This window comes from Neoarius graeffei, chromosome 6 (genome assembly GCF_027579695.1).
Source record: "Neoarius graeffei isolate fNeoGra1 chromosome 6, fNeoGra1.pri, whole genome shotgun sequence".
Lineage (NCBI taxonomy): Eukaryota > Metazoa > Chordata > Actinopteri > Siluriformes > Ariidae > Neoarius > Neoarius graeffei.
This window is the reverse complement of record NC_083574.1, coordinates 104982882-105010650: the sequence shown is the minus strand read 5'-3', so window position 1 is coordinate 105010650 and position 27769 is coordinate 104982882. Positions and strand designations below refer to the sequence as shown.

The 27769-nt window shown below is 43.4% G+C and overlaps 1 protein-coding gene across 2 annotated transcripts; it reads left to right on the top strand.

Moving 5' to 3' along the window:
- The first annotated feature begins 544 nt into the window (after positions 1-544).
- usp8 (ubiquitin specific peptidase 8) lies at positions 545-27769 on the top strand. Of its 2 annotated transcripts, none has more exons than XM_060924272.1 (19): positions 545-865; positions 1085-1260; positions 2865-3009; positions 4682-4767; positions 5230-5365; positions 5451-5493; positions 5574-5742; positions 6652-6814; positions 6898-7039; positions 8746-8999; positions 9119-9538; positions 9649-9723; positions 10815-11104; positions 11224-11445; positions 17590-17800; positions 19729-19965; positions 20097-20239; positions 24349-24481; positions 24919-27769. In XM_060924272.1, exons 2-19 carry the CDS (start codon positions 1157-1159, stop codon positions 25075-25077), a joined length of 3132 nt encoding a protein of 1043 aa, XP_060780255.1. In that variant the 5' UTR covers positions 545-865; positions 1085-1156; the 3' UTR covers positions 25078-27769. The 2 variants fall into 2 exon arrangements, with proteins under 2 accessions (XP_060780255.1, XP_060780256.1); XM_060924273.1 differs by having other exon boundaries at positions 545-881.

Sequence of the window (27769 nt, the reverse complement as noted above, 5' to 3'; positions counted from 1 at the left end):
GATTGACTTGTGGGATTTGGTTTGATGGAACCAAATCTTTGATTTCAGCCAAACGATCAGCGAAAAGTATTTTAGATAATCATGCATGAAACTTACACCTTGCAACTTTCTGTTATGAAAGTGAAAGTAATGTGTTATAAAGGACATAAAGGTCTGTAGTTCTAGTTTATTATTGTGCCTTTATTATAGTAATTTAAAAAAAAGTTGTGTGTTAATGTAAATGTGCCAGTACTGTTCTTTTTGTTTAATCTTATAAATAAATGTTCAGAATATTCACAGTGATTGTTGATTGAGTTTCACTACTTGTGATGTGCAGAAATGTATAATGTCTGTAGTTAAAAAAAATTAATTTTGAAAATCAACTGAAAGTGAGTCTCGGTTGATTTGATCATGCTCCTGCATTGTTTTATAGTTTATTTTGGACCTTTCCAACATGGCCGATGAGGTGACGTAGTGCGTGACTATGAAAATAACTAGCCAATCATCGCGCTCGAGGGCGGGATTAAAGAAAAAAAAAAAAAACACCTCACACTTGTTCCGGGAATCAGCTGTAGCAGTTAGCATCTGTAGCAGTTAGCATCTGTAGCAGTTAGCATCTGTAGCTCTGCTAACTCGGCTAGTGTATAGTTACAGTTATTAGTGTTTTATCTAGTCATATAAAAGTTAATTAATTGTTTATTGATTTAGCTGAGTGGATTGAAAAAAAAATTAGCATTGCAGAGGTTTTTCTGAGTTAGCTTAGCATGCTAGTGTGCTAATGCTAGCCTGTGGAGTGCTGTGTTTACACGGAGAGTTTGGTGACTTCCTCATTACTGACTCCACGGAGCCCTGAGGATCAGGGACACTTCTGAAGGGCTGGAGAAAGGTTTTTACATCTTACAGTATGTTTAATGAGCGGCAGTTATTTATTTATGAGTTGTATATAAGATTAAACCTGAGCTAATGACAGCTGTTCACATCTGTTTATAAACAGAACCTCTGGGTGTTCCTCCCAGCTGGGTGTTCTCGGGAACATGGAGCTGGCAGTGATGTGATGTGATGTGATCAGTGTTTTATGGATTAATGTGGTTTTGTTTCCCTCCAGCTGATGAGAATGTGAGGACACATTTAATGATTGACATTGCTGTGAGCTGAACCACGAACCCCGAGCCTGAAGATGCCTGGAGTGTCTACAGGAGTGAAGGAGCTTTACCTCTCCAGCTCACTGGGAGATCTCAACAAAAAGGCCGAGATCAAACTGGAAAAAGTCAACACCAGGCAGTAAGACTGAGCAAGACGCTGGCCAAGATAAAACAATAGGCATTCTTTTGTTTTTACTGATTACTGTACTGTTTGGATGGGATAGGCTTTCCAGACAAAACTGTCTTCAGCTGAACAGCTTTGCGCTTGATCACGATGATCAGCCAAACGGGTTTGATTAAAAAAAAAAAATCTGCCAAATGATCAGCCAAACAGCTTTAAATTTGACAAGATAAGTCAAACAGCTTTATCTTGACCAAATGATCAGATGAATTTTTTTATATCAGCCAAATGTTCAACTTAACAGCTTTTATTTTGACCAAATGATCAGCCAGGCAGCTTTATTACGTCACATCCATAACAGAATTTCGTCACATCCATAACGCTGACTTTTCCTTCCGAAACTCTGCATGAAATACAAAATATTTTAAACAAATATTTTGTAATATTCACCTTGGACCCCTCTATCAAATGGATATCTCCATTTCGACATTAGGTTTACGATTTCACAGAGTTTGATAAAAATGTACAGTCACCCAAGAAAAGTGATACTTTTTCTGTCACATCCATAACGCATCTTTTATTGGCGTTTTCTGGCATGCCCTAGATGTACTATGGGAATTGTTCTTGTTCTATCACTTCTCCAGTATGGTACAGCCTTAAAATATACAACACCTGTTTAAATACTGGGAGACAATAAAACATGCACTGGGTCATTTGTTGTCATTTTGAGTTCAAGTGTCACGTCCATAACGCTGGAATTGCTCCTTATCAACTAAATGATCAGCTGAACATCCTTAATATTGACCAGATGATCAGCTCAGCAGCTTTATCTATCGACCAAATTATCAGCCAAGCAGCTTTAATATCGGCCAAATAGCTTTAATATCAACCAAACGATCAGCTGAGCAGCTTTAATATCGACTGAGCAGCTTTAATATCGACTGAGCAGCTTTAACATCGGCCAGATGATCTGCCGAACAGCTTTAACATCGGCCAGATGAGATGATCAGCTGAATCGCTTTAGTTATGGGGAAATGACCAGTCTTTACATATCTGTGTTCAGTCTGTACACATTCTCTTCAAACTAAAAATGACACGTGTTCTTCACGTAACTAATTTTAATACACGCTGTTGAATGGGTCGGTCACGGTCTCTACATGCGCTACGAACTCAATAACTGACCCAAAACCCCCAGAAGCGATGTTTCTCTGACACGCCCTTTTAAACCTCATCTATATATTATTGTTGTTTGGGGTTTTTTTTGGGTGACGATAGAAAAGAGAATAGAGTGAGCGCTTCCTGGATCATCTTTATACTGAAGAAAAAAAACCCACCACAGGATATAACGCTGTGTTTATTAATGTGTCAGTCTGGGTTTATTTCTCCTGCTGCATTTAGAGAAGATAAACTACAGGGTAATTTTTCCAGTCATGTCCATGCTTCTGTTAAACCTTCACTGACATTACAGATTTAGACTAAAATCCCAGAGATAGTCTGGTAATGACATTACACACCTCCACATGGAAAACTAATCCCCTCAGAATTGGGTTTACAGTCACATTATCGTAAAACATGACGTTATTGACCAAACCTCAGTTTTATCTTCACCATGTGTGTTTCAGCTATGTTCAGAGCGCATGTAAGCTCTTTAAAGCAGCAGAGGAGTGCCGTCTGGACCGAGACGAGGAGAAAGCCTACGTCTTCTACATGAAGTACCTGACTGTCTATGACCTCATCAAGAAGAGGCCGGACTTCAAACAGCAACAGGTGGGAAATAAATCTGACCAGATGGAGAAGATGTAAAGAATTAGTGAAGATTTTCCCAACCTGTGGAGAGGAGATCGGTTTCTAGCGATTCTGTGTAAAGAGTTTTAATCTGTACAAGTACAAAAGTTTGAAATTGAAAATATTTTTGTGTGCAGTGTTTTCTAACAGATGCTAACTTTGACTTTAGTGGTGTTATCCTGTTACTGTTCATGTGTGTGGAGCGATGAAGAATTAAAATGTCCTTAGTTTTGATAATGAAGCGAAGAAATTGTGATGTAACAGAATGATCAACCAAGTGGATTTTGGTTCGATGAAGAGAACAGCCAAATATAATTTGCTTTTGGAAAAAGATGAGCCAAACAGCTTGCAGCATGACGGAATGATCAGCCTGTGGTTTAATAAAATGATCGTCTGATTTAGTTTCAAGTTACTTTGTAAAGCATCCTTGGGTTGGTGAAAGGTGCTATAGAAATTAACCTCACCGTTGTTCGAGCAAACAATCAGCTGAACAGCGTTCATTTTGACCTAATGATCAGTCGAACAGGTGCAGTTTGATGCAAGGTTCAGCATTCGGTCGGCTCCTTTTCATTCAGCGAAGTGATCAGTGTCGGAGAACGAGTTTTTACCAAATCATTCAGTCAAACAGCATTCTTATGGACCAAATGATCAACCGAACAGTATTCATTTAGACCAAAAAGATCAGCCAACAGCTTTCATCCCGACCAGATGTGGAACGATAATCTAACAAGCTTTCTCCTTGATCAAAATGATCAACTGGATAACTTTAATCTTGGCCAAATAACCAGCTGAAGACTTCATTCTGGCCAAAACGAGCAGGCGATGATTGTCTTCAACAAATGATCAGCCAAGCAGCTTGCTTATTTGTTTGTCTGTCTGTCCGTCCAGATGATCAGCTGAACAGATGGCGGCTTTGATGAAATGTTTAGCTTTTGATTTCAACAGAATTTTGTTTGGCAAGACGGTCAGCTGTTCATCTTGAACTTTGCTGAAAAGTTCACTCGAGCAGCTTTTGATTTAATAAAATGATTAGCCAAGCAGCTTTCGGTTTTATGACCTTTATCTCTACATCTTTATTTATTGCGTTAACCTTTTACTGAAGGACAGTGTGCTAACTGCCGCTATTTTCCATTATGTCCGAAGAGGAACTCCTGTGTACTTAATATATTTATATAACGTGCAGCAGTGTGCAGAAGCTAATGCTGTAATGCAAAGACGGCTTCAGAAATGAAGTTAAACGTTTCTACAGGGGAAAAATGATGAACTGTAAACAGTAATAAACTAAACAAAGTCAGTATTTGGTGTGACAACTGTTTGCTTTTTATATCAAAAAATATAAGTTTCAAGTCTAATTTGTACTTTTTTATAAGGAAGTTATCAGTAGGTTTTTATGAGCATGATTGAGAATCTGCTACAGGTTTTCTGGAGAGTTTATCTCACTTTTATTTTTAAACATTTATTTTTTGGAAAAGTAACTGTTTTGTCCTGACTCCATAATGCAGAAATAATAAAATAAACGTCTATAACAAAGTTTGTACGAATGACAGAACGGCTAAGACTTGTGCGCAGTGCTGTCCAGTCCACACTGATGCTGACTCTATTTACTGTGTCCTGCTGTAGTGTTTGCATTCTGTTTTTTTTATTTTCACTGCAGGACTACTTCATGTCCATGCTCGGCCCGTCGAGCTTTAAGAAGGCCATCGAGGAGGCGGAGAAACTCTCTGAGAGTCTGAAGCTCAGGTACCGGTCACTTTCCACTCGCCTCTCATTCCTCTGCCCTGTACTCAACACCTATACCCTACTTCATAGGTTCCCTCAGTTCATCACTGGTTCCCTACGCCCTGTTCACTATCTATTCACTATAAAGGCCACATAATCTCCGAAACGTATGCCTCCCATGGACCAAGGACATGTCCCAAACCACACTCCCTGCTCATTATGTAGGAGACATGTTCTCTTCAAGTGATGGTGTGCATAGTGTCTACTGTACCCGCTGGGGAATGTTGTTTAGACACTACCCCACTGTGGGATTTCAGGAAGTTCTCTACTACAGTTGTAGACTCCCTAAAAATTGTACTAGGTAGTGAATAGGGTGTGGTTTAGGCGTGGCATCTCTCTGACACCACTGATCCTTGAATCTAAACCCTAGTTATAACACTCAGCTTGCCCCCCAACCCCAACTCGCCTGTCCCTCCCTCGCAGGTATGAAGAGGTGGAGGTGCGGAAGCGGCTGGAGGAGAGGGAGAAGAGAGAGGAGAAGGAGAGACGAGAACAGAAATTAGAAAAGGACAGACGAGCGTCACCCAAAGCCCCAGAGAACAGAAAGGACAGCAAAAAGGTACAAAAGGTCAGCATTAACATGACCAGTAATTAATCAGGAAGGGCGTGGCTTACACTGTGTCAACTCTGTTCCCCTCTCACAGGCTAAAGAACAGAATGAGCCGCCGAAGAGTGTAAACTCACCAGGTCAGAAGAGAGAGAAAGTGGGGGTGTGGGGGGGGGTGTTAAGACAAAGCTTGTTAGGTATAACTGATCTCTCTCTCTAGCGCCCCTGAGTGGAGGTATTAGTGCTCAGCAGCTGTACACCATGATGAAGGACCCTACCCTGAGTGTGTTAGTGATGGACACTCGAAAACAAGCGGATTTTGAGGAGTCGCACATGGCGGTGCCCAATCAAAAGTGCATCAGTGTTCCTGAGGAGGCCATCAGCCCCGGGTGTGTACACACACACACACACACACGCACACTAATAGTACTGCTGTTGCAGCTAAGCTATCTCTTAAGTTCTGCACAAAGTAATAATTATAGATCATTTGCCCAAACGAACATAAAAAGCTAATTTTTAAATTGACATTAGAGATCTAATCCAGCTTCCACGGGGCTTAAGATTGGTGAGAGGTTTATATTTAACGATTATTCGCTGAAGATGAGGTGAGTGTCGGTGAATAATAACCGAGACAAAGTCAATATTCACACTGAGCCTGAGGTGGATAATTGTTTTAGTATAAATACACGGGATTATTTTAAAAATCCTATTAAAATGATTTATTTCAAACTTCAAAATCTTCATGTAAATGTAATAAAGTCGCGGCGCAGACTCGTGTCACTGATCTAAGCCGAGTCACATAAAATACTTTGTTCTGAAATCGATAAAATAAATCCCAACCCCACCTTCCCTTTGAATAGTTTTAGACCAAACTTCAGAGTGTCTTTAGTGCTTTTAGGAACAGCATTTTTTTCATCGTCTGCAATTCTTCCTCACTTACGATGATGAAGCGATCGGAGCCGTTTTGCCGAGTCACTCGAGGTGATTATCGAGAAATGGTCTGAATCTCTCGACCAGAGTGCGGGATTTTCTATAGTCACTTCCAGATTTATGCTAAATTTACATATTGATGTCTATATTAGCTAAGCTAACACAAGTGAGCAGGTTACATATTAAACTCATGTATTAATGTTCAGGGCTTGAGCCTGGATTACAGTGTACATGTTCACTCGCATCCCGTGTTCTGGCTGCATAACTGATTCACTAACTCTAAGGCTAGCGGTCAGTTTATATCGTCAAATTGCATATTGAAGCTGGCTAACAAATTCTTCACTCTGTGTGTGTGTGTGTGTGTGTAGGATCACAGTGAATCAGATCGAAGTGAAGCTGCCGTCAGAGTCTCTGCCTCAGTGGAAGCAGCGTGGCTTTGCTGATTATATTGTCCTGTTCGACTGGTTCAGTTCCATATCAGACCTGAAACTGGGCACGACTTTACAGAGCCTCAAGGATGCACTGTACAAGGTAATAATAATAATAAAAACTACTTTCTGTAGTGCTTAAGGAAGTTTTATGTCTGACTCTCTCTCTCTGTGTGTGTGTGTCAGTGGGACAGTGTGACGATCCTGCGCACAGAGCCTCAGGTTCTTGAGGGAGGCTATGAGAACTGGCTGCTTTATTATCCAATGTTCACCAGCAACGCCAAGATCAGACCCCCACGCCAACACACACACACCCTGGTACCAGAGTGTGAGTACACACACACACACACACACACACACACACACACCTTTTGTTCAACTACACAAAAACCACCTGCATTTGATTCAACTAAACCTGATTCACATACATTTGACTCATCAAATAAATATATTTGATTCACTTATGTTTGATTCACCTAAACCCAATATTACTCTGCTGCCACACCGTGTGTGTTTTTTATTTTATTTATATATATATATACACACACACACACACACACACACACACACAGTGTTGTGCATGAACGCGTTCAAAAGAACGCGTTCACTGAACACGCTTGTTTTTCCATGAACTTTGAACTGAACGCAACAACTTTGTAATGAAAGAACTTGAACGTGAATTCGTTCAAATTATGCGACATGAACGACAAACATGAAGATGAACGAAACATGAAACCTGATGAATCGAGTGGCACGTCTACTTGCAAGATATTTTACGTTCTACTACTCCACTGTCAGTCTGATGTTGTTGTCACTCACTGCCCTGAGGTGCCGCGTGTGTGCAATGCATCATGGATAACGTAGTGTGAAGCCGGAGATAGTGGATGGCTCTATGATTTGGCTCCATACTACGTTACCCATGATGCAGCAGAGCAGAGTAGGCGTAACCCAGCGTTCCCTAGCTACAGGCAGCAGACAGCGCGCACACCACAGCCGGCGCACACTCACAGCAACATGGCCAGTGAAAGTTCAAGTAGCGGCACGGAGAACACAGATGAGTACAATGCCAAATAATTTTAGAAATTTGATTGTTGTGTGCATACACAGATGTGTACTGAAGAATGAGGCTATCTGAAGTTTTCCTGTTTTGTATTTTGAGAAATAAAAAGCCCTTGAGCATGCATCCCTCTGTCTGATCAATATGGTTGATATGGTCAATGCTGTTGATATGGATCTTAAAATAGCACTCCTTCAGTGTATATACATATTGGCAGTCATCTTTTTAGAAACACACATTTATGAGGAAGTCTAGTTGTCGTTTATTAGAAGTTACTGTTAGTTGAAACTGAAAGCATTTGTTTGAAGTCACGTGTAACGTTTTGGTAGCAGTGGTTGAGTCAGTGAAGAAATCAAAATATTTTGTCCTTTTTTCCATATATAGTATGTACAATAACTTCCATTTTGTGTGATAGAATATAATATCTATAATATGTGAGTAGTTTTGAGCTAGAATGCAGCATATGATTTTAGTCTTTATTTTCATATCCCACCTAAAAGTAAAATGAACTGAACTTTGAACTAGTTCAGAATTAAAACTGTGAACTATGAATGTGAACAGTTCACTTTTAACGTTTGAACTGAACTTGAACTAGTTCAAAAAAAGTGTGAACTTGCACAGCACTGTGTGTGTATATATATATATATATGCGCACACACGCACCTTTGATTCAAGTACACAAAAATCATCTCCATTTGATTCACCTAAACCTAATTCGCATACATTTGATTCATCGAATAAATACGTTTGATTCACTTATGTGTGATTCTCCTAAACTCAATATACTCTGCTGCCACAGCATGAGTACACACACACACCTACATTCAAAATATGGACACACACACACTTGCAGGTATTATCTTTGTGCAGCGTTTCAACTGAGGTGTGTGTGTGTGTATTCACGTAGCTGCGTAATGCTATACATAACCCTAACCCATCCGTGTGTTTGATGATCTCATCCTGAATGTTCTCTTCAGTGAATTTCAGCTACCCGTGTCTGGAGGAGACTCCGCCTGAACCTGCAGGTGTGTGTGTGAAGGACGATGGGGAAGACGTACAGGCTAATGGAACCATCGATACGGACGCAAATGGCAAGAGCGCAGCCCCTGATACACACACTCCCGCTCCGACCACACAGCCCACAGCCGCGCCCACACCCGCACCAACACCAAGTGTGCCCAGTGTTCCAAGTCCAAAACAGCCTGCAGCTACGGCAAAGACAATACCACAGGTACACACACACACACACACACACACACACACACACACACACACACGTATATGGACGTGTATATCTTTCCCAGCTTTACTGATGTACAACTTTTCTTGTGTGTGTGCGTGCGCCTCCAGTTTGACCGATCAACCAAGCCAGTGGTTAAACCCTCAGACAGTGGAAAGCAGAGTCCTGAGGGTGGAGCCAAAGAAGCTAAGACTCAAGAAGGTGGAGCTAAAGATGCGCCCGTTTCCACAGTGACCAATGGTCCGGTGATTCCGGATCGTTCAGCCAAGCCAAACCTGGAGGATAAGAAAGGCAAAGAGGAAGAGGAGAAACGAGAGGAAGAGGAGCGGAAGAAGAAGGAGGAGGAGGAGGAAGAGGAGAAGGAAAAGAGGAGGAAACTGGAGCGCCAGAAGGCAGAGGAAGAGGAAGAGAAAGTGGAGGGGGGAGATGAGAAAGGAAAGAGAGGAGTTAAGGATCAGTCGCTGGATGCTCAGCTCAAGAGCATGTCTCTGGATTCTCCTCTGCCCCACGCCACGGTCTCCGATATAAAGGTGTGTGTTCGCAGGGACACTAACACTCCACAGTGGTGTTGAGTTTCTGGTAACAGGCATGACTGAGTGAACAGTGTATAGTGTTAATTATACCTCTGTGTGTGTTGCAGCGGGAGCCTCTGACCCGTGCTCGAAGTGAGGAAATAGGCAGGGTGGTGCCTGGTCTACCTGAGGGCTGGATGAAGGTACAGAATTCACACGCGTTCACCACTCAGACCTGATTAAACCCCAGTTTGATTCACTCTGATTTGATTCACATTGACTCAGTCGATTCACCTCCATTTGATTTGTCTTAAACCTGATTCGCCTGCAGTTGACTCACACAAACCTGATTGTCTCACTGACATTTGATTCACCTATACCCCTTTTCCACCAAATCAGTTCCAGGGCTGGTTTGGGGCCGGTGCTGGTTCACAACTCGTTCAACTTGCGAGCCAGCTGAGAACCAGTTTGCTTTTCCATAGCTCACGGTGCTAAAGGAAGCCACGTCAGTTACGTCGCTGTATACGTCATTACGTCGCTACGTTTGCATAAGAAGAAGAGAGGGTCCCATATACGATTCGTACATTGGGGGAGTGCCTGTTAGAGAGCGCACTTGTCCTGGGCCGTCGGCATAGTGAGGTAGGGTGGCCAGTTCCTTTCCTCGCTGCCTTACTTCCCCCAGTGTTTCCACCAGGTCCCCATTCACTGCTGGGTGGACAGGGAGCGAGCCCCAGATCCCCGTCGAGCCGAGGCTCGAACCGGGGACCGTTCGCTTAGTGGTCAAGCGCTCTAACCACTTGGCCACTTCGCCTCCACGTTTGCATAAACCTTGGCGCGAATATCGAAGCAAAAACAACACGGAAGAAGCAGCAGCAGCAGCAATAATAATAATAAATGACTTCGCGTTTGTACAGCTGCTGCTTCTTGTCGCTTAAAAATGGCGATCTTTCGCGGTCTTGTTATTGTTGTTGGTCTTAACAACTCCGCCCCCCGCTGTCGTAAGCGGTTCTTTCCTCTGGCCCAGCAGAGAGTTGGTGCTAGCCTGGAACCGGTTTTTCTGCCCCAGAGCCAGTTCTTTGTCAGTGGAAACAGAAAACCCGGTTCCAAACTAAGCACTGGCCCCGAACCAGCCCTGGAACTGCTTTGGTGGAAAAGGGGCACTAGATGTGCCACATGTTTCAAATGTTTAGTCACGCACTGTGAACGAATAATTGTGTCCAAACATTTGACGACTCCTGTATTTTTGATTCAGTTAAACCAAGTTAAGTGTGTGTTTATCTCTGTGTGTTTTCAGTTCCTGGATACGGTCACCGGGACGTATCGGTATTATCACTCCCCCACCAATCGTGTGCACCTTTACCCCCCTGAGGTCACGCCCCCTGCCACACCTCCAGCCACTCCCTCCAAGCCCAAACCCCGTACTGGAGCATCAGAGAAAGAGGAGGAAAAAGCGAAGGAGCGAGAGAGGGAGAGAGAGAGAGAGCAGTCCAAACTGAAGCGCTCCTACTCCTCCCCTGATATCACCCAGGACCTGAACGCAGAGGCAGCCAGAAAACCCACGCCCACAGTGAACAGAGAAACCAAGTACGCGCGCGCGCACACCTACACCTGTTCACCCCGTTTCCTTTTGTATACCTCCCCCACCCTGTATAACCCTCCCCACAGTGTCCTCTAATTTAAAGTTTAAATTTGTGTGTGATCAGACCCGTGACTGCTACTTCCTACGCTAAAGCCGAGATCGCTCGTCCGTCTGCTGCTAAGATCCGGACCATGAACCCCGTGTTTGGTGGGTTGGGTCCGTGCCTGACAGGCCTTCGGAATCTAGGGAACACCTGCTACATGAACTCGATCCTACAGTGTCTGTGTAACACGCCGTACATGGCTGAATATTTCAACAGGAACCGCTACCAGGAGGACATCAACAGGTACGCCAGCATCCGTGTGGTGTTTAGGTAGATGTTTCTCCAGAGGAACCAAAATAGCTGATCTTGTAGTTTTATCCTAGAGATTACACAGACATGATCATCCTTGTCTTTTCTTTTTTTTTTTTTTAAGCTGGCAGATTATCCATTGTTTCAGAAAATGTTTGTGATGAGGTGACCGGTCCTGAGCGTTCACTCATACTGTCGGACTGTACAGAGCCAGAGAAACAAATATACAGCTGTGGTCAGAAGTTTACATACAGTGACATGAATGCCATCTTGGATATGAATGTCACAGGGCTGCCGGCCATACAGCCGACTACACAATTAAGTCCAGCCGGCTACTTTAATGACTATTATTTTTGTAGCCCACAGGCTCTAAATATTAATTTTCGATTTTAATAAAATTAAATGTTTATCTAACGGACTGACAATAATGTCAAACTGAACCGCACTCGTTTAAGTTGTGATTCGTGCTGTTTGTACCGATAATAACCACAAATTCCTCGCCAACTTCGTTGATCAGGGGAGAGTAACTCATCCGCGGCCCCGACATGCGGTGTGTGTGCGCGCACTCGGCGGAGGCAGTAGTGTGTCGGGGCCGTCGGAGGGGACAGAAGCAGAGATAATGCTTATTTTGTCTCCGGTAAACCAGTCTTCTCTCGTTCAATTACGTGCTGGCATCAAAAGACACCGTTGGTTGTAAATGAACCCAGACTGAGTGGTTGGAGTGTATTTTCATACACAAATGGAGAAATGTTGGCTGAGTGTGTAATTGTGTAGCCGCCACTGCAGACCGTTGTCGTTGTTAATTCATAGCATGCTCAGCTGCGTGAATGTGTCACGCACCGAAAATAAGAGATTTACAAGCCAGGAACGCCTCATGATGCAATATGTGAGCTTGTATAGGCTGTTACTGATTATTTTCGGTGCGCAAATCACAGTTTTTATTGGTGCATTAGCGTCTGGCATACACTAATGAATAAAAAAGATGCAATATGTTGTAGTAGTAATAATAATAATAATAGAGCAAATGTCTGAGAAATTAATATAGCTTGTCTATTATGCAGGCATACTTAGGCTAATAATAATATGAAAGGTTTTTGAATAATGCTCTCCTGCTTTGAGTGTGGAGACAGAAACACACCAGGAGCCTCCCATCTCCCAAAACTCTTCCCAGAGTTGGGGGTAAAGATGATGCTGAGGTCAGCATGCCAACACTCATCAGCACCGGAATCCAAGTCAACCTCATTTGCCCCTTTTCCACCAAAGCAGTTCCAGGGCTGGTTCGGGGCCAGTGCTTAGTTTGGAACCAGGTTTTCTGGGCCCTGTACTACGAAGCGGGTTTTCTGGCTTACCAGGGTAACTTCGAGAGTAACTTGATCACGTGCAGCGTAACTTCCCGATTAACCCATACTACGAAAGTTGGCTATGTTCAAACCGAGGTATGCTGCCATGGCAACTTGCGCTGCATCTCAAACCTGCTCGTCTCAGGTTATGTTCTTGGTTAACCCGAGGTTTCCGATTAACCACACCCTTTTTAAACACCACCTCTCCACCGACATTTCCTCTAGAGACAATGCCAGCGTACCTGGATGACCCGTGCGATATCGGAGCGCAGATTAGAGATGGGATTTATGGCTCTTTGATGGGATCCGCATCTTTGTGATCCGTTCTTTGAAAAGAGCCGTTCAAAAGACTGGCTCATTCGGCTCTTTTTAAATATTTATTCAGTTTTAAGAAGACAGCGTCTAAAGAAGCCAGATCCCTCTGCTTAGACAGTGACATCAATATTTCTGGACATACCTTTTATATAAAGCAACCTAGACTTACATTATTGTAACCCCTAAACGCTCATAAATAACCATTAAAAAACAATGAGGGCTTCAATGAATGTCCATGCAGAACGGCTTTTCTGTAAAAAAAAAAAAAAAAAAGAACCCACTCAAGAACATAGTTATCAAGAACGCAAGAATATTTTATAAAAACACTTGTTTTACAAAAATATTTAAGTCTGAGATACAAAATAGATACAACTACAATAAATATAACACAAGAACTAGTTATCACACAAGAACATTTTAATAGAAAAAAAACTATATTAAAAATATTGAAATTGTAACAAAAATAGATACAACTAAACAGTCAGATAAATAGATAAAGTTATAACAAGAACACAAGATTATTTTAATAGGAAAAACAAACAATTAATGCAAAAAATATATTATTAGAAAAATAGATACAACTAGACAAACAGATAAATAAATAAAATACACAAAAATAGAATGAACAAAATGACGATAGAATAAATTAAATGAACGTCCGGGCAAAGTAGTTTTCCCACAATATTATCATTAATATCACACAACTACATTATAAACTATATACAAAACAATTTGAACTATTAGGCAAACAGATAAAACTTGAATAAATAAAAGGCAAATGAATGTTTGCTTGCACACACACACACACACCATTATGAATCATGTTTTTATATTTCACCTGTTGCCAGGTGCGTTTGGCTGCTGTTGCCTCTGAAATGTTCACAGGACCGACACCAACTTAGTCAAAGGGACTGAACAGTCAGTCATCCTAATTCATGTGACTCTGTGCACAGATCAGCTTAAGTAGGCGACTCCATGAATTCACCATACCAAATTTTATTCAGGATTTTTCGGACATTAAACAAGCTATATATGACTGGGGCCACGTCGAAGGACCATTTTCTGTGACTTGTGATTGATCATGAAGCTTCTCTCATCCTATACTTCTGTTCTGGAACATGTAGAAGGGAGAATGTACTTGCGCATTTACCCGATCGGCAATTCGTTGCCAACATGCTTGCCGCTCCTTATTGGCAGCCGCTGTGTTAGATTTTGCTCTTAATGTTGTTTTGAACTCCTCGTAGCTTTGCATTATGACAGCGCATTCTTCCTCCGTGAAGTGCGGCGACCGTGCCATTGTGAACAGTGGGGATTTGCGCTGATAACCTCCCCTTTAACGTGAACGCGCATTAACCCTGATTAGGTTAAACCAGGTTCAACAAATCAACTTCATAACTGGCGTCGTAGTACCGTTTAACCCCAAACAAGATAACCAGGTTTTGTCAACCCCGGTTTAGCGGGGGAACCCTGGGTTACTTCTGGGTAGGTTGAACTCCGTTCGTAGTACAGGGCCCTGTTTCCACTGACAAAGAACTGGCTCTGGGGCCAGAAAAACCGGTTCCAGGCTAGCACCAGCTCTCTGCTTGGCCAGAGGAAAGACCTGCTTACGTCAGCGGGGGGGCGGAGTTGTTAAGACCAACAACAATAACAAGACCGCGAAAGGTCGCCATTTTTAAGCGACGAGAAGCAGCAGCTGTACAAACGCGAAGTCATCCATTATTATTATTGTTGTTGTTGTTGTTGTTTTTGTTGTTGCTGCTTCTTCCGTGTTGTTTTTGCTTCGATATTCGCGCCAAGGTTTATGCAAACGCAGCGACGTAACTGACATATACAGCAACGTAATGACGTGGCTTTCCTTAGCACCGCGAGTGATGGAAAAGCAAACTGGTTCTCAGCTGGCTCGCAAGTTGAACGAGTTGTGAACCAGCACCAGCACTGGAACTGATTTGGTGGAAAAGGGGTAATTGAGGAGAAAGAAGATGAAGAGGAAGGCTTAATGGACAAAAATGTCCAGGTTGAGGGAGAAGGTGTGGCAAGCACCAGGGAGAATCTCAGTAGGGCCCTTTCTGAGCTGGGCATGGACTCTGATCCTGAATGGGAAGGTAGTGATAGTGAAGATGATTAAGATGGAAATGGGGATAAAACTATTTAAATGTATTCTGAAGTGCTGGTAGCATTCTGGACTTTTGTTGAATGATATTTAACTTTTATTTCAGAGTATTTTTATTTGTACATTTTAGGTTATATTTTTGTCGCTCTGACTGTTATTCAACAGGTTATAATGACCTGCAACCTCAGTTTGCCAGTTGAACACAAGAAAGATGATTTACTGCCATTTTACTTTATATTTGAGTAAAGTGAATAAATAAATGATCTGTGGAAAATACATTTAATCCTGGGAACTGCATGCACAGGAGTTTATTTTGTGTTTACTACCCCCCCCCCCCCCCCCCCCCCCCCGGCTGGCTACTTCTTTGTCACGGCTGGCGAGTATGAGCCTTAGTGGAAAGCCCTGATGTCAGGGCAATATTTGGGCTTTCAGTCATTTCTTTGAACTGTTCTTTTTCTGTGGCAGAATGATTGTACAGCATACAGCTTTAATAAAAAAAAAAACACTAGAATTTGGTGCACAAGTTTTAATTTTCTTTGAGTTTTCTGAAATCAACACAGGGTCAAAATTATACATACAGGGTCAAAAATATACATACAGCACACCTAATATTTGGGTAAAATGTCTCTTCGCAAGATTCACCTTGATCAAACATTTTTGTTTACCATGAAAAAGCCTCTGGCAGAATTCTGGTTGGATATTTCACGACTCTTCATGGTAGAATTGGTAGAGTTCAATTAAATTTTTTTTTTCTTGGCATGGACTCGACTTAAGTCGAGTTTATTTGTATCGCGCTTTTAACAATAAACATTGTCGCAAAGCAGCTTTACAGAATTTTAATGACTTTAAACATGAGCTAATTTTATCCCTAATCTATCCCCAATGATGAAGCCTGTGGTGACGGTGGCAAGGAAAAACTCCCTCAGACGACATGAGGAAGAAACCTCGAGAGGAACCAGACTCAAAAGGGAACCCATCCTCATTTGAGCAACAACAGACAACATGACTATAACATTAACAGTCCTAACAAAGTCAGCTTCGTTGGTGCTATAAACCCCCCACCAACGGAAACCCGAGCGCAAAACCGTTCACAACAATTGCAGCCCTAAAGTCAGCAAATCAACTGCAGCCCTAAAGTCAAGACTTATAAGCACGGTCCGTATATTTTCAATAGGGTTGTAGTCAGGACTTGTTTTAAGCTTAATGTTCACCTGCTTTATCCTCCACAGCCAGCTCTGATGCGTGTTTGGGTTCATTGTCCTGTTGTAACTCCCAAGTCGTGTTCAAGTTTCTAATGGTTTATGCTGAAGAATTCTGAGGTCGTCCTCCTTCATTATTCCATCCACTTTGCTCAATGAGCCAGTTCCACTGGCAGCAAAACAGCCCCAGAGCATGATGATCCTAGCACCACCACCGGCTGCTACAGTGTCCCTCTGTACATGGTGGTCATTGTGGCCAAACAACTCAATCTTTGTCTCATCTGCCCATACAGCTTTCCTCCAGAAGGCTTTTTCTTTGTCCGTGTGGTCAGCTTCAAACTTTAATTAAGCTTGAAGGTGTCAATTTTGGAGCAGGGGGTTGTTTCTTGGATCGCAGCCTCTTAGTCCATGGTGATCTGAACTGTAGACAGTGATCCCTCAGCTTCCAGTTCATGGCGGGGCTGTGCCATGGTGATTCCCAGGTTGTTCTTGACCATCCAAACCAATTTCCTTTCAGCTGAGGGTGACAGTTTGGGTTTTCTTGAAGCAAAGTGACTTGGCAAAGTGACTACACCTCACAATAACTTGCATGCAGTTGTTTGAACTGATCTTGGAATTTGCAATTGTTTAGAAATGGCTCCAAAAGACATTCTGGAGTTGTGTACATCTGCGATACTCTTTCTCAGATCTGCACTGAGCTCCTTGGACTTTCCCCATTTTACTGTGTGTTGGTCAATCCAATGAGTGCTGTAAACAATTCCTTTTTATGAAGGCACAGAGAAGCTACCAGCTGTAGTCAATCATGATCACTAACAAGAAGTTAAGAGACCTCGGCCTTGGCAAGATGATAAATGTTTTGGAAGTTTCAGCACCTCTGAATTAATAATCTAAGTGAGTGTATGTAAATTTTTGACCCTGTATGTATAATTTTGACCCTGTGTTGATTTCAGAAAGCCCAAAGAAAATTAAAACTTGTGCACCAAATTCTAGTGATTGTTTGTTTGTTTTTTAATTAATGAAAGCTGTATGCTGTACAATCATTCTGCCACAGAAAAAGAACAGTTCAGAGAAATTACTGAAAGCCCAAATATTGCCCTGGCATTCATATCACTGTATGTAAACTTCTGACCACAACTGTATGCGTGTTTATCTTTTTTTTTTTTTTTCTGAGCAGGTTGAATATCCTGGGCCATAAGGGTGAGGTGGCTGAGGAGTTTGGTGCGATTACGAAGGCTCTGTGGTCGGGTCAGTTTAAGTACATCAGCCCTCGAGACTTTAAGATCACCATTGGTAAAATTAACGACCAGTTCTCTGGGTATGAACAGCAGGACTCTCAGGAACTTCTGCTGTTCCTGATGGACGGCTTACATGAGGACCTCAACAAGGTAACAGCTGCTCGAGAAGTTTAACATCCGTGAAGATGAATGAATGAATGAATGAATGAATGAATATATTTTGGGGAAGTAACAATATTTAACTGATCACATAATCAGTGATGCATGGTCCAGCCTGCCCAGTAGTCAACACCCAGGATCAACTGTCCAGTAGGCAGTGCTGTGTTCCAGTGACTGAGCCCAACACATTATCAGCATTCAGGTGTCAATGCCAGATCTTGACCGATCAGTAGGCAACACCTACTCGGTACACAGTGCCCAACAGTCACCTGTTTGGAAGTACTTGACTCTGATTACCCAATAGGCGGTGTCTGATCTTGATGTAGGAAACAGGCAGTGGTCAGTCCCGACCTCTTCACTAGCCATCACTCGACTGTGACTACCTGATCAGCACTTGATTCCAACTACCCAGTAAGCAGTGCCCAGTCATGATTACCCAATAGGCCTTATTCCAATTACCCAGTAGGCATTGTCCAATCTTTCTTTATTCACTAGTAACCAGTGCTGGATTTACCCATTAGGCAGTGCTGGATCCTGATTACCCAGTATTATCTTGATTAACTAGGCATGTAACGATATATCAGGTGATGTCGTATCTCCTTATTTTTTCCTCGCTGTAATTGCATTATTTAGACAGCATGGGAGAATGCATGTAACTTCACCCTAGGTGGAAGTAACACAGCACTAACACAACTCCATGAAAACGCACAAAAACAGATTGAAAATGTGAAAGAGCTGCTATGTGATTGTGTGCAACTAGATTTAATAAGAAATCATAGATCTTTTTTTTACAGACTGGCAAGATAGACTAGAAAATTGTCTACTTATAAAAATAAGTTTATTAAGAAAAGGAATCTTGTAGTTAATAGATAATTTTTGTTTTTTTTTTAGTTTACGCCAGCCTTTACAAATGTAGGGAAGTAATTATTGTTGGTTGTTAAGAAAATGTTTTATTTTAATTTAAGAAAGTGAATACAGACATTGACAAAGAATAGGAAAATAAATATTACTTTTTATTTAATAATTATTTGGTAATAAAATTTTATTCTTTTCATTGGGGTTAAGTCTTGAGCCCAATTACAGTTACATGTCTACGATTAACCCGTTACCCAGTAGGCAGTGCCCGATCCTGAAATCCCCACTATACATCTCGATAACGACTGCTTAATCTTTAGCACTCGGTTCTGAATACCCGACTGCCCGATATCCAGTGCTTGATCCTGACTATATACCGTAATACGCAGTGCTTCATCCAAACACACACAGTCCAGACTACTGAATTTGTTCGTGTCTGATCCCGACAACCCAAATGTTATCAGTCCAATCATCAGCTCCTGATTCAGTTCCCCGTGTTTACATACAAACTCCAGTGCTAGCAAGGTCACATGCTTTTCATGGTGTCTGATCAATGAAAAGTATTTTTGATCACATTTATTATGAATTTCTTCTTTCCTTTTCTTTTGGTTGTCATTGTGACGGCCTGTGTAGAGAGTAAGTACTCGTGAGTCGTTTGTGTGTGTGTGTGTGTGTGTGTGTTCCATCGTTCTGCGTTGGTCCTGTCCGATTGCTCAGAGATTGTCACACACACATTGTTCTGTTCATTTTGATTTTGAGTGTTTGTGCATGGATATTAGGATTGTTTCCAATGTGTGTGCAGTTTTATTTTATTGTGACAATTCTGTCAGACATCTGAACAGCCACGCCCATTTTTATGCATTAGCCCTGCCCATTATGTCTCATGCTGATGAACAGTGTAGCAGCACAGAGTTCTGGCCTCAGATTGTGTGTGTGTGTGTGTGTGTGTGTGTGTGTGTGTGTGTGTGTGTGTGTGTGTGTGTGTGTGAGAGAGAGCGCGATGGATGCTTGGAGACCCGACCTCACACAGTGTGGTTTTATGGTGCCTCCCCTCCCTCCCTCAGGCGGATAACCGTAAACGATGGAAGGACGAAGCGTCTGATACGATGGATGATGTCAGCGCAGCAGACTGGGCGTGGCAGAAGCACAAACTGCTGAATGAATCGATCATCGTGTCGCTGTTCCAGGGTCAGTTCAAGTCCACATTACAGTGTCTGACTTGCCACCATCGCTCTCGCACCTTTGAGACCTTTATGTACCTGTCACTGCCCCTCGCATCATCCTATAAGTGCTCTCTGCAGGTACACACACACACACACACACACACACACACACACACACACACACACACACGATCTGACTCACAAAGGCAGATACATGCCACAGTTTGAGTGACGATACTGTGTGTGTGTGTGTGTGTGTGTGTGTGTAGGAGTGTTTGAAGCTCTTCTCTAAGGAGGAGAAGTTGACGGACAATAATAAAGTGTTCTGCCCTCACTGTAAAGCTCAGAGGGAATTCACCAAGAAGCTGGAGATCTGGAAGGTTCCGCCCATTCTGCTCGTGCACTTAAAGCGGTGAGTGTGTGTGAGAGAGTGTGTGAGTGAGAGAGAAAGAAAAACTTTGTCTGCTTGGTACACAGCTGTAAATACACTGACTGGCCACTTTATTAAGAGCACCCATACATCCACCTTGCTGTTTTAGATTAGATTAGATAGAACTTTATTGATCCCTTTGGGCGGGTTCCCTCAGGGAAATTAAAATTCCAGTAGCATCATTACAGATAAACAGAGAATAGAAATGGAGGAAAACTTCTAGATAAATTAAATTAGGTATTTGCATATACAATATAAATAAGAATAAGATATGGGGAAGAGGAAGGGGGGGAGTCCAACAGAAGAGGTATTGCACATTGTCCGGTATTGCTTATTGTCAGGCTAGGCTACTGCTCCTTCCCGTCCTCTGTCCTCCTGTTCCCCCTCCTCCCCCCCAGAGAGGAGTTGTACAGTCTGATGGCGTGAGGGACAAAGGAGTTTTTGAGTCTGTTCGTCCTGCACTTGGGACGGAGCATTCTGTCACTGAACAGGCTCCTCTGGTTGCTGATGACGGTGTGCAGAGGGTGACTGGCATCGTCCACAATCTTCAGCAGTTTGTCCATAGACCTCTTCTCTGCCACCGTCACCAGAGAGTCCAGCTTCATGCCGACCACAGAGCCGGCCCGCCTGATCAGTTTGTCCAGCCTGGATGTGTCCTCCTTGGATGTGTAAAACAGGACACTGGCAACCACAGACTGATAGAACATCCACAGGAGTTTCCTGCAGATGTTAAAGGACCACAGCCTCCTCAGGAAGTATAGCCTGCTCTGTCCCTTCCTGTACAGGTGGTTAGTGTTGTAAGTCCAGTCCAGCTTGCTGTCCAGCCACAGCCCGAGGTACTTGTAGGAATCCACAGCCTCCACCTTGACTCCCTCGATCAGAACTGGTCATGACCTTGTTCTGGACCTCCCAAAGTCAATGACCAGCCCCTTGGTCTTTGAGGTGTTGAGCTGCAGATGGTTCCTGTTGCACCAAACGGCAAAGTCCCTCACCAGGCTCCTATACTCCTCCTCTCTGTCATCTCTGATACACCCCATGATGGCTGTGTCATCGGCGAACTTCTGAATGTGACACAGCTCCGAGTGGTAGCAGAAGTCCGTGGTGTACAGAGTGAAAAGAAGAGGGGCCGGCACCGTGCCCTGGGGTGCTCCGGTGCTGCTAATCAGTGTCAGACATGATGTCCAGCCTGACGAACTGCAGCCTGTCAGTGATCCAGGTGACCAGGCAGGGGTTCACTCGCATCCTGTTCAGTTTGTCCTGAAGCATAAGGGGCTGGATGGTGTTGAAGGCACTCAAGTAATCCAAGAAGAGGATCCTCACTGTGCTATTTCCCTTATCCAGATGCTAGTGGGCTTGGTGTAGCAGGTAGAGGATGGCGTCTTCCACACCGACACCTGCCCGGTACGCAAACTGCAGACAGTCCTGGGCGTGTTGCACCTGGGGTCTGAGGAGGCTGAGGAAGAGCCGCTGCAACGTCTTCATCAGATGTGAAGTGAGTGCCACCGGTCGGAAGTCATTCAGCTCGCTGGGCCGATTCTTTTTGGGAACTGGAACGATACATGATGTCTTCCAGAGGGTGGGCACTCTCCCCAGCTGTAGGCTAAGGTTGAAAATGCATTGGAGTGGTTCACCCAGTTCAGCAGTGCAGGTCTTCAGTAGTCGGGGACTCACCTTGTCTGGGCCTGCTGCTTTCCTGGGGTGAAGCTTCCTCAGTTGACCTCTGACCTGGTCTGCAGTGATGCATGGAGGAGTCTGTGTTGAGGTGGGGGAGGAGGGGGCTGCTGCGATGACTGGGGGGAGGTGTGTTGAGGGAAGAAGGAGAGATGGCTGCAGTGAGGGAGAGGGTGGGGGGGACGTGGGCTGGTTGAACCGACTGAAGAAGTCATTCAACTCATTCGCCCTCTCCACTGTCCCCTCAATGACTCTGGTCTTTGTGTTGTGGCCTGTGATGGTTTTCACACCTTCCCAGACCTCCCTCATGCTGTCCTCCTTCAGCTTCTGCTCCACCTTTCTCCTGTAGCTGTCCTTAGCTTCCCTCATGCAGCGTTTCACCTCCTGCTGTGCTGCTTTCATCACCTCCCTGTTCCTGAAGGCGGCCTTCTTCCTGTTGAGGACAGCTTTGACTTCCTGTGTTACCCATGGCTTGTTATTAGGGTAACACTGTATAGTCTTAGCGGGGGGAACCACGTCTGCACAGAAGTTGAGGTAATCTGTCAGACAGTGTGTCAGCCCCTCTATGCCCTCACAGTGTGGGCTAAGCAGCACATCCCCGTCTGTGATATCATAGCAGTCTCTGAGAGCATCTTCCATTTCAGGGGACCACCTCCTGATGGAGCTAGTTGTTGCGGGCTGCCTTTGGACCAGGGGGGTGTACTTCGGCTGGAGACGAACCAGGTTGTGGTCAGACTTCCCTAGTGGGGGGAGGGGTGTGACTCTATATGCATCCCCCACATTAGCATACAGCAAGTCAATTGTTCCGAGTTGGACAATCCACAGTCTGGTAAAAAGCAGCCAAAGTAGAGTCCAAAGTAGCGTGATTAAAGTCCCCAGAAATGATGATAAATGCCTCAGGGTGCTGTGTCTGCAGCCTTGCTGTGACAGAGTGAATCCTCTCACATGCAGCGGCTGCGGCTGCCCTCGGAGGGATGTAAACACAGATGATGATTATAGACTGTTTTCTGCAGTTCTATAATCAGCTGATCCCTCCACAGCAGCACGATGCATCAAAGCACACTGATACAAATCAAGAGCTACACTTTTTTTTTTTTGCCAGGAAGGATATAGTAACTCATATAATCACTCTTTACAACCGTGGTGAGCAGAAAAGCATCTCAGCATGCAACAGCAGAAGAACACACTGGGTTCCACTCCTGCAGCCAAGAACAGGGATCTTAGACTCAACACATTCTTATTAAAGTGGCCGGGGGAGTGTAATAGGCCATTTGCAGGAATTGGTCACCTGTCAGTTTTCCCCATAGCAACAAGCCCGTGGTGGGTAAACTAACTTGAGATTCCTTGACAACCATAAGAGTTTGACTGGCGATGCAAAACAATCCATTTCTGTAACAGCTGTTTTTACCTTTTCTACTGTTTTTTTTTTTTTTTTTTTTTTTTTAACCCGAATTTTCGTGTGTACTTGGAAAAAGTTTGTGGTTTTAACTTCTGTCATAAGTTGAAGCGAATCATTGGCCACAAAAGAGTTTTTTTTGGTCTCAAGTTGGTTGCCACCGAAAGAAATTCACGTGCGAAATGGCGGATTTTTCAGGTATGTTTATAACTTATTTCTCTTTTTCTACTTTTATCATTCGCTTAATGTGTGAAGATTCTTGAAAATAAATACAGATATATAAATACGGATATATCCACCATTTCGCACATGAATTTCTTTCGGCAGCGACCAACTTGAGTCCAAAAAACTCTCTTTTACGGCCAATGATTCGCTTTAACTTACAACAGAAGTTAAAACCACAAACTTTTTCCAAGTACACATGAAAATTCGGGTGAAAAAAGACAGTAGAAAAGGTAAAAACAGCTGTTTATAGAAATGGATTGCTTTGCATCACCAGTCAAACTCTTATGGTTGTCAAGGAATGTCAAGTTAGCTTGCCCACCACAAGCTTGTTGCTATGGGGAAAATTGACACGTGACCAATTTCTGCAAATGGCCTATAGAGCCCTAAATAAGATTCACACTGCACATTAATTTTATCGCTACATCAGAAACGCCTGGAGTTTCACTGACGAGTGTGTCTCCACCCCCAGTACAAGGTGACCTCATGGTGTGGTACTCGTATCTTCAAATTTCCGCTTCAAAATATCCGAGTAACAGAACATTTTCTTTTGTTGTTTTGTGTACATTTTAAAAAATGATCAGGTTTAATACAGTTTCAGATTATTTGTGTTGTATTGTAAAATACAGTTTGCTGGAGTTCAGATTTAAAGTGAGGAAACATCTGTTTTTATTTTACAGCATGTTGATGTGGACAGAACGGCCATGTAGAGCTCTGTGAAACACATCTGTTTTTTTAGAGAAGAACATTACTGCTGATAGAGCCTGTGTGTGTGTGTGTGTGTGTGTGTGTGTGTGTGTAGGTTCTGGTATGAGGGCCGGTGGAAGCAGAAGCTCCAGACCTCGGTGGATTTCCCACTGGAGAATTTGGACCTGTCCCAGTACGTTATTGGGCCAAAAAACAGCCTGAAGAGATACAGCCTGTACGCCGTGTCTGTGAGTATCGGCACCATCTCCCCGCTGTAGACCCGAACCCCTACAGGAGTGCACTATATAGGGTGTGCGTGACTCACAGGGTGTGTGATGAAGTGGAGTTCCTGATACCAATCTGTAGTTCATTATTTCCCTATAATGTCCTGTCCCTTTAGTATTTTATTCTTGTTATACCGCAGCAGTTTTATCCATTTAATGATTGTTAAAGAAGCAGCTTTGGGACCAAAAGGTTCCCGGGTCGATTTCCTGGACCAGCAGGAAAAGTGTGTGTGTGGGGGGGGGGGAATGAACTTGAGCAAGACACCTAACCAACTGCTCCATTATGTGGCATGTCTGCTGGACACACCCCCATGAATGAGCTGTTACTATAGAAATGATAACACCTTCTGACTCTCTCTCTCTCTCTGTGTGTGTGTGTGTGTGTGTGTGTGTGTGTGTAGAATCATTACGGAGGTCTGGACGGAGGTCACTACACGGCGTACTGCAGAAACGCGAGTCGGCAGCACTGGTTTAAATTCGACGATCATGAGGTGTCGCAAATCTCCACCTCCTCAGTCAAGTCGTCCGCTGCCTATATCTTCTTCTACTCCTCTCTCTGAGGCCACACCCACCCAGACCACCGCACCCGAACCCTGACTGACCCGAGAGCAATCAGAGCTGCTGTGGGTGGAGCTTAAAGGCCCAACTGAAGAAGCTGATGAAGGGTTTTAGTGAGAATGTGAATCTCTCTCTCTCTCTCTCTCTCTCTCTCTCTCTCTCTCTCTACCTGTTATGCCTGACTGTACTAGGAAGGGGTGGAGCTTTCTCTCTGTCAACCATTGTTCTGCCTTTGGACACTAATGATGTTTGGGACGCAGCCGAGCGCGGTTCGATCTTCCGCTTTTGAGAATGAACTCGTGAGCTCATGTACATACTGCTAATGGAGATGTCCTTTTTTTTTTTTAAACCTTTAAAGTGACCAATTCCTCCCCAGGAGTGAACGAGGCACCTGTCTGTCTTTCCCCGCACTGATCCGGTCTGTTTTAATTTCCATACTTTTCTCAGTGCTCTTCGTATTGGCTAAGTCCCGAATGACTCCTGACTCCGTGCAGATTCTGACATAAAGGCACTTATACCTTCTCTAGTGAATCCCGTGGTACTCTGGGATGCAGCTCCCTGTACAGGGGATGGAATGTTAACAATATGAACCCTTATCCTGTGCACTACAGCTACAGTCAGGAGCCATTTTGAATTTTCTCTCTCTCTCTATAGACCCTACACCCTCTGTAGTGCACTGTATGTCCAGCAGGGGGAGATTTGAGATTATAATTTCCAGTGACTGGATAAAAACATGGCTGCCGTGACTCCATGCCCTTCTGTTTCTATAGAAATGAAGCCAAAATTCCTCCACCATGTCGTCAAATTAAGAGCAGTAGAGACGAGAATCGAAGTCAGGTACACCTACTCGTGTTATAGGCCCCGCCCCCTTTCCCCAATATCAGTGTCGCAGAATATCTTCATTAGATAAGATATACTTTTAATGATCCTTTGGAGGAAATTAGATTGTTACAGCAGCAAAGACAAACATTTTAATAATCAGTCCCACGTGCGCGTACACAGTCCATATTACATAAACGCAGACATCGAACTTGCCGTGGCAGCAGTGCAAGTTTAAAATTGTTAGAAGGAATAATAGTAGTAGTAGTAGTCTAACGACTAAGGCCGTCAGTCACTTCATCCCCAAGTGTAGCCACGCCTTCTTACAATATAATAGAGTCGCACTTTTAAGTCCTAAGGCAAAATAAATAAAATGTACAGATAGCAGCACTAACTTTGAATTAGACGCTTGATGGAAAAACAGTTTCGAAAAGAAAGTGTTGAAAAAACAATGTTGTCATTGAAACTCTTGGGGATGGGTGGGGCTACACATACTGCAGCCAGCAGGGGCGCTAGATCTGTAGTTGCTTCTTTTTTTTTTTTTTTCTTCAGTCGTTGCTACTTTGTCTGCTTTTCCCTCGTACAACATTCCCTGATAAAACAGTAAACCGATGTCTGAATCTGGAATGATTGACAGTTGCAGAGGTGTTTTGAACTCTAATATTAACTGAACCCCTGGAAACGCCGCTTCCGTCCCATATGTAGTGTTTTATACCCCACCCAAAAAAGCACCCACTTTTTTTTTTTAAATACACACCTCATTCCTATTTGGGATTTTCAGTTCTGCTAATATATATCTCAGCCCTGTAGGGAATAAACGTAGGGTCCTATTGAGCTTCTGTGTTTGTGCACTAGGTAGTGTATAAAATAGTGCAAGAACAAGCCAATATCAGGATCAGTGCCTCCTTACTCATCATGTTCATCTTTAATTATTCTGAGCCAGTAGCTACTTTTTTTAAACATATCATGCAGCTCGTTAACTCATCTCTGCATTTATATATTTGTCTGTAAGTCCATCAGTCTGTCTTTCTGCTCCATGTTTATAATCAAACACAAATATGATGCACACTATAACATGTATTTATATATAATGTCTGGCTGTTCTAATCTAAGCAAAACTTAGCAACCTAATGAGGTCCAGTGGTGAGGAGGTAGAAGCTGGTTTAGTGGCGCGAGCGCTCGGTCACGTCCTCGCGTCCAGCTGCACTAATGACCCGTCAGTACAACGGAAACTTGCAAGGAAAATAGTACACTGTTAGACTTCTCTGTAAATTTCTCATTATCTCAGTCACTTCATGCTTGAGTTCTGATTGGCTCACTCCTGCTACTTGGTCCCTCCCCCTGATCATAATTTGTCTTGTGTAGTTATTTTTTTCTGGTTTCCTTCAATAGTCCCCACTTTTTTCCCTCCAGGTTCCTGATCTCATTCCTTCTTGGCCTGCGTTCTTTCCTCTCCTGCAGGTCCCCGGATTCCCTAAAAAAGTCTTGCATAATAAATTCCTCAGTAATGTAGATCAGTGCAGAGATGATGTTGGGTTTTCTAATACTAAGTGTTGGTGCACTGAGACTTTGGACCTGACTGCACCATTAGCGAGTTTTAATTTCAACACCACAGGCACAGAATGGGTGGAGTTTTGAGTCCCGCCCACTCGTGTTCATTTCGGACAGAAATCAGCTGGTCTCTGAGCATAAACGTTAAACTGAACTTTTGGTCAAGAGTTTGTTGAGTGATAATGTCAAGTACAAGTGATGACCTTTTACTGCGGGCTGGCGTCACTGCCAGGACGGGAGGATTTTCAGTGGTAGAGGCGATCACTCAGCGGACCGTATACTTCTGTAGTTAACCAGCTGTGACAATAAAACTAATCAAACACT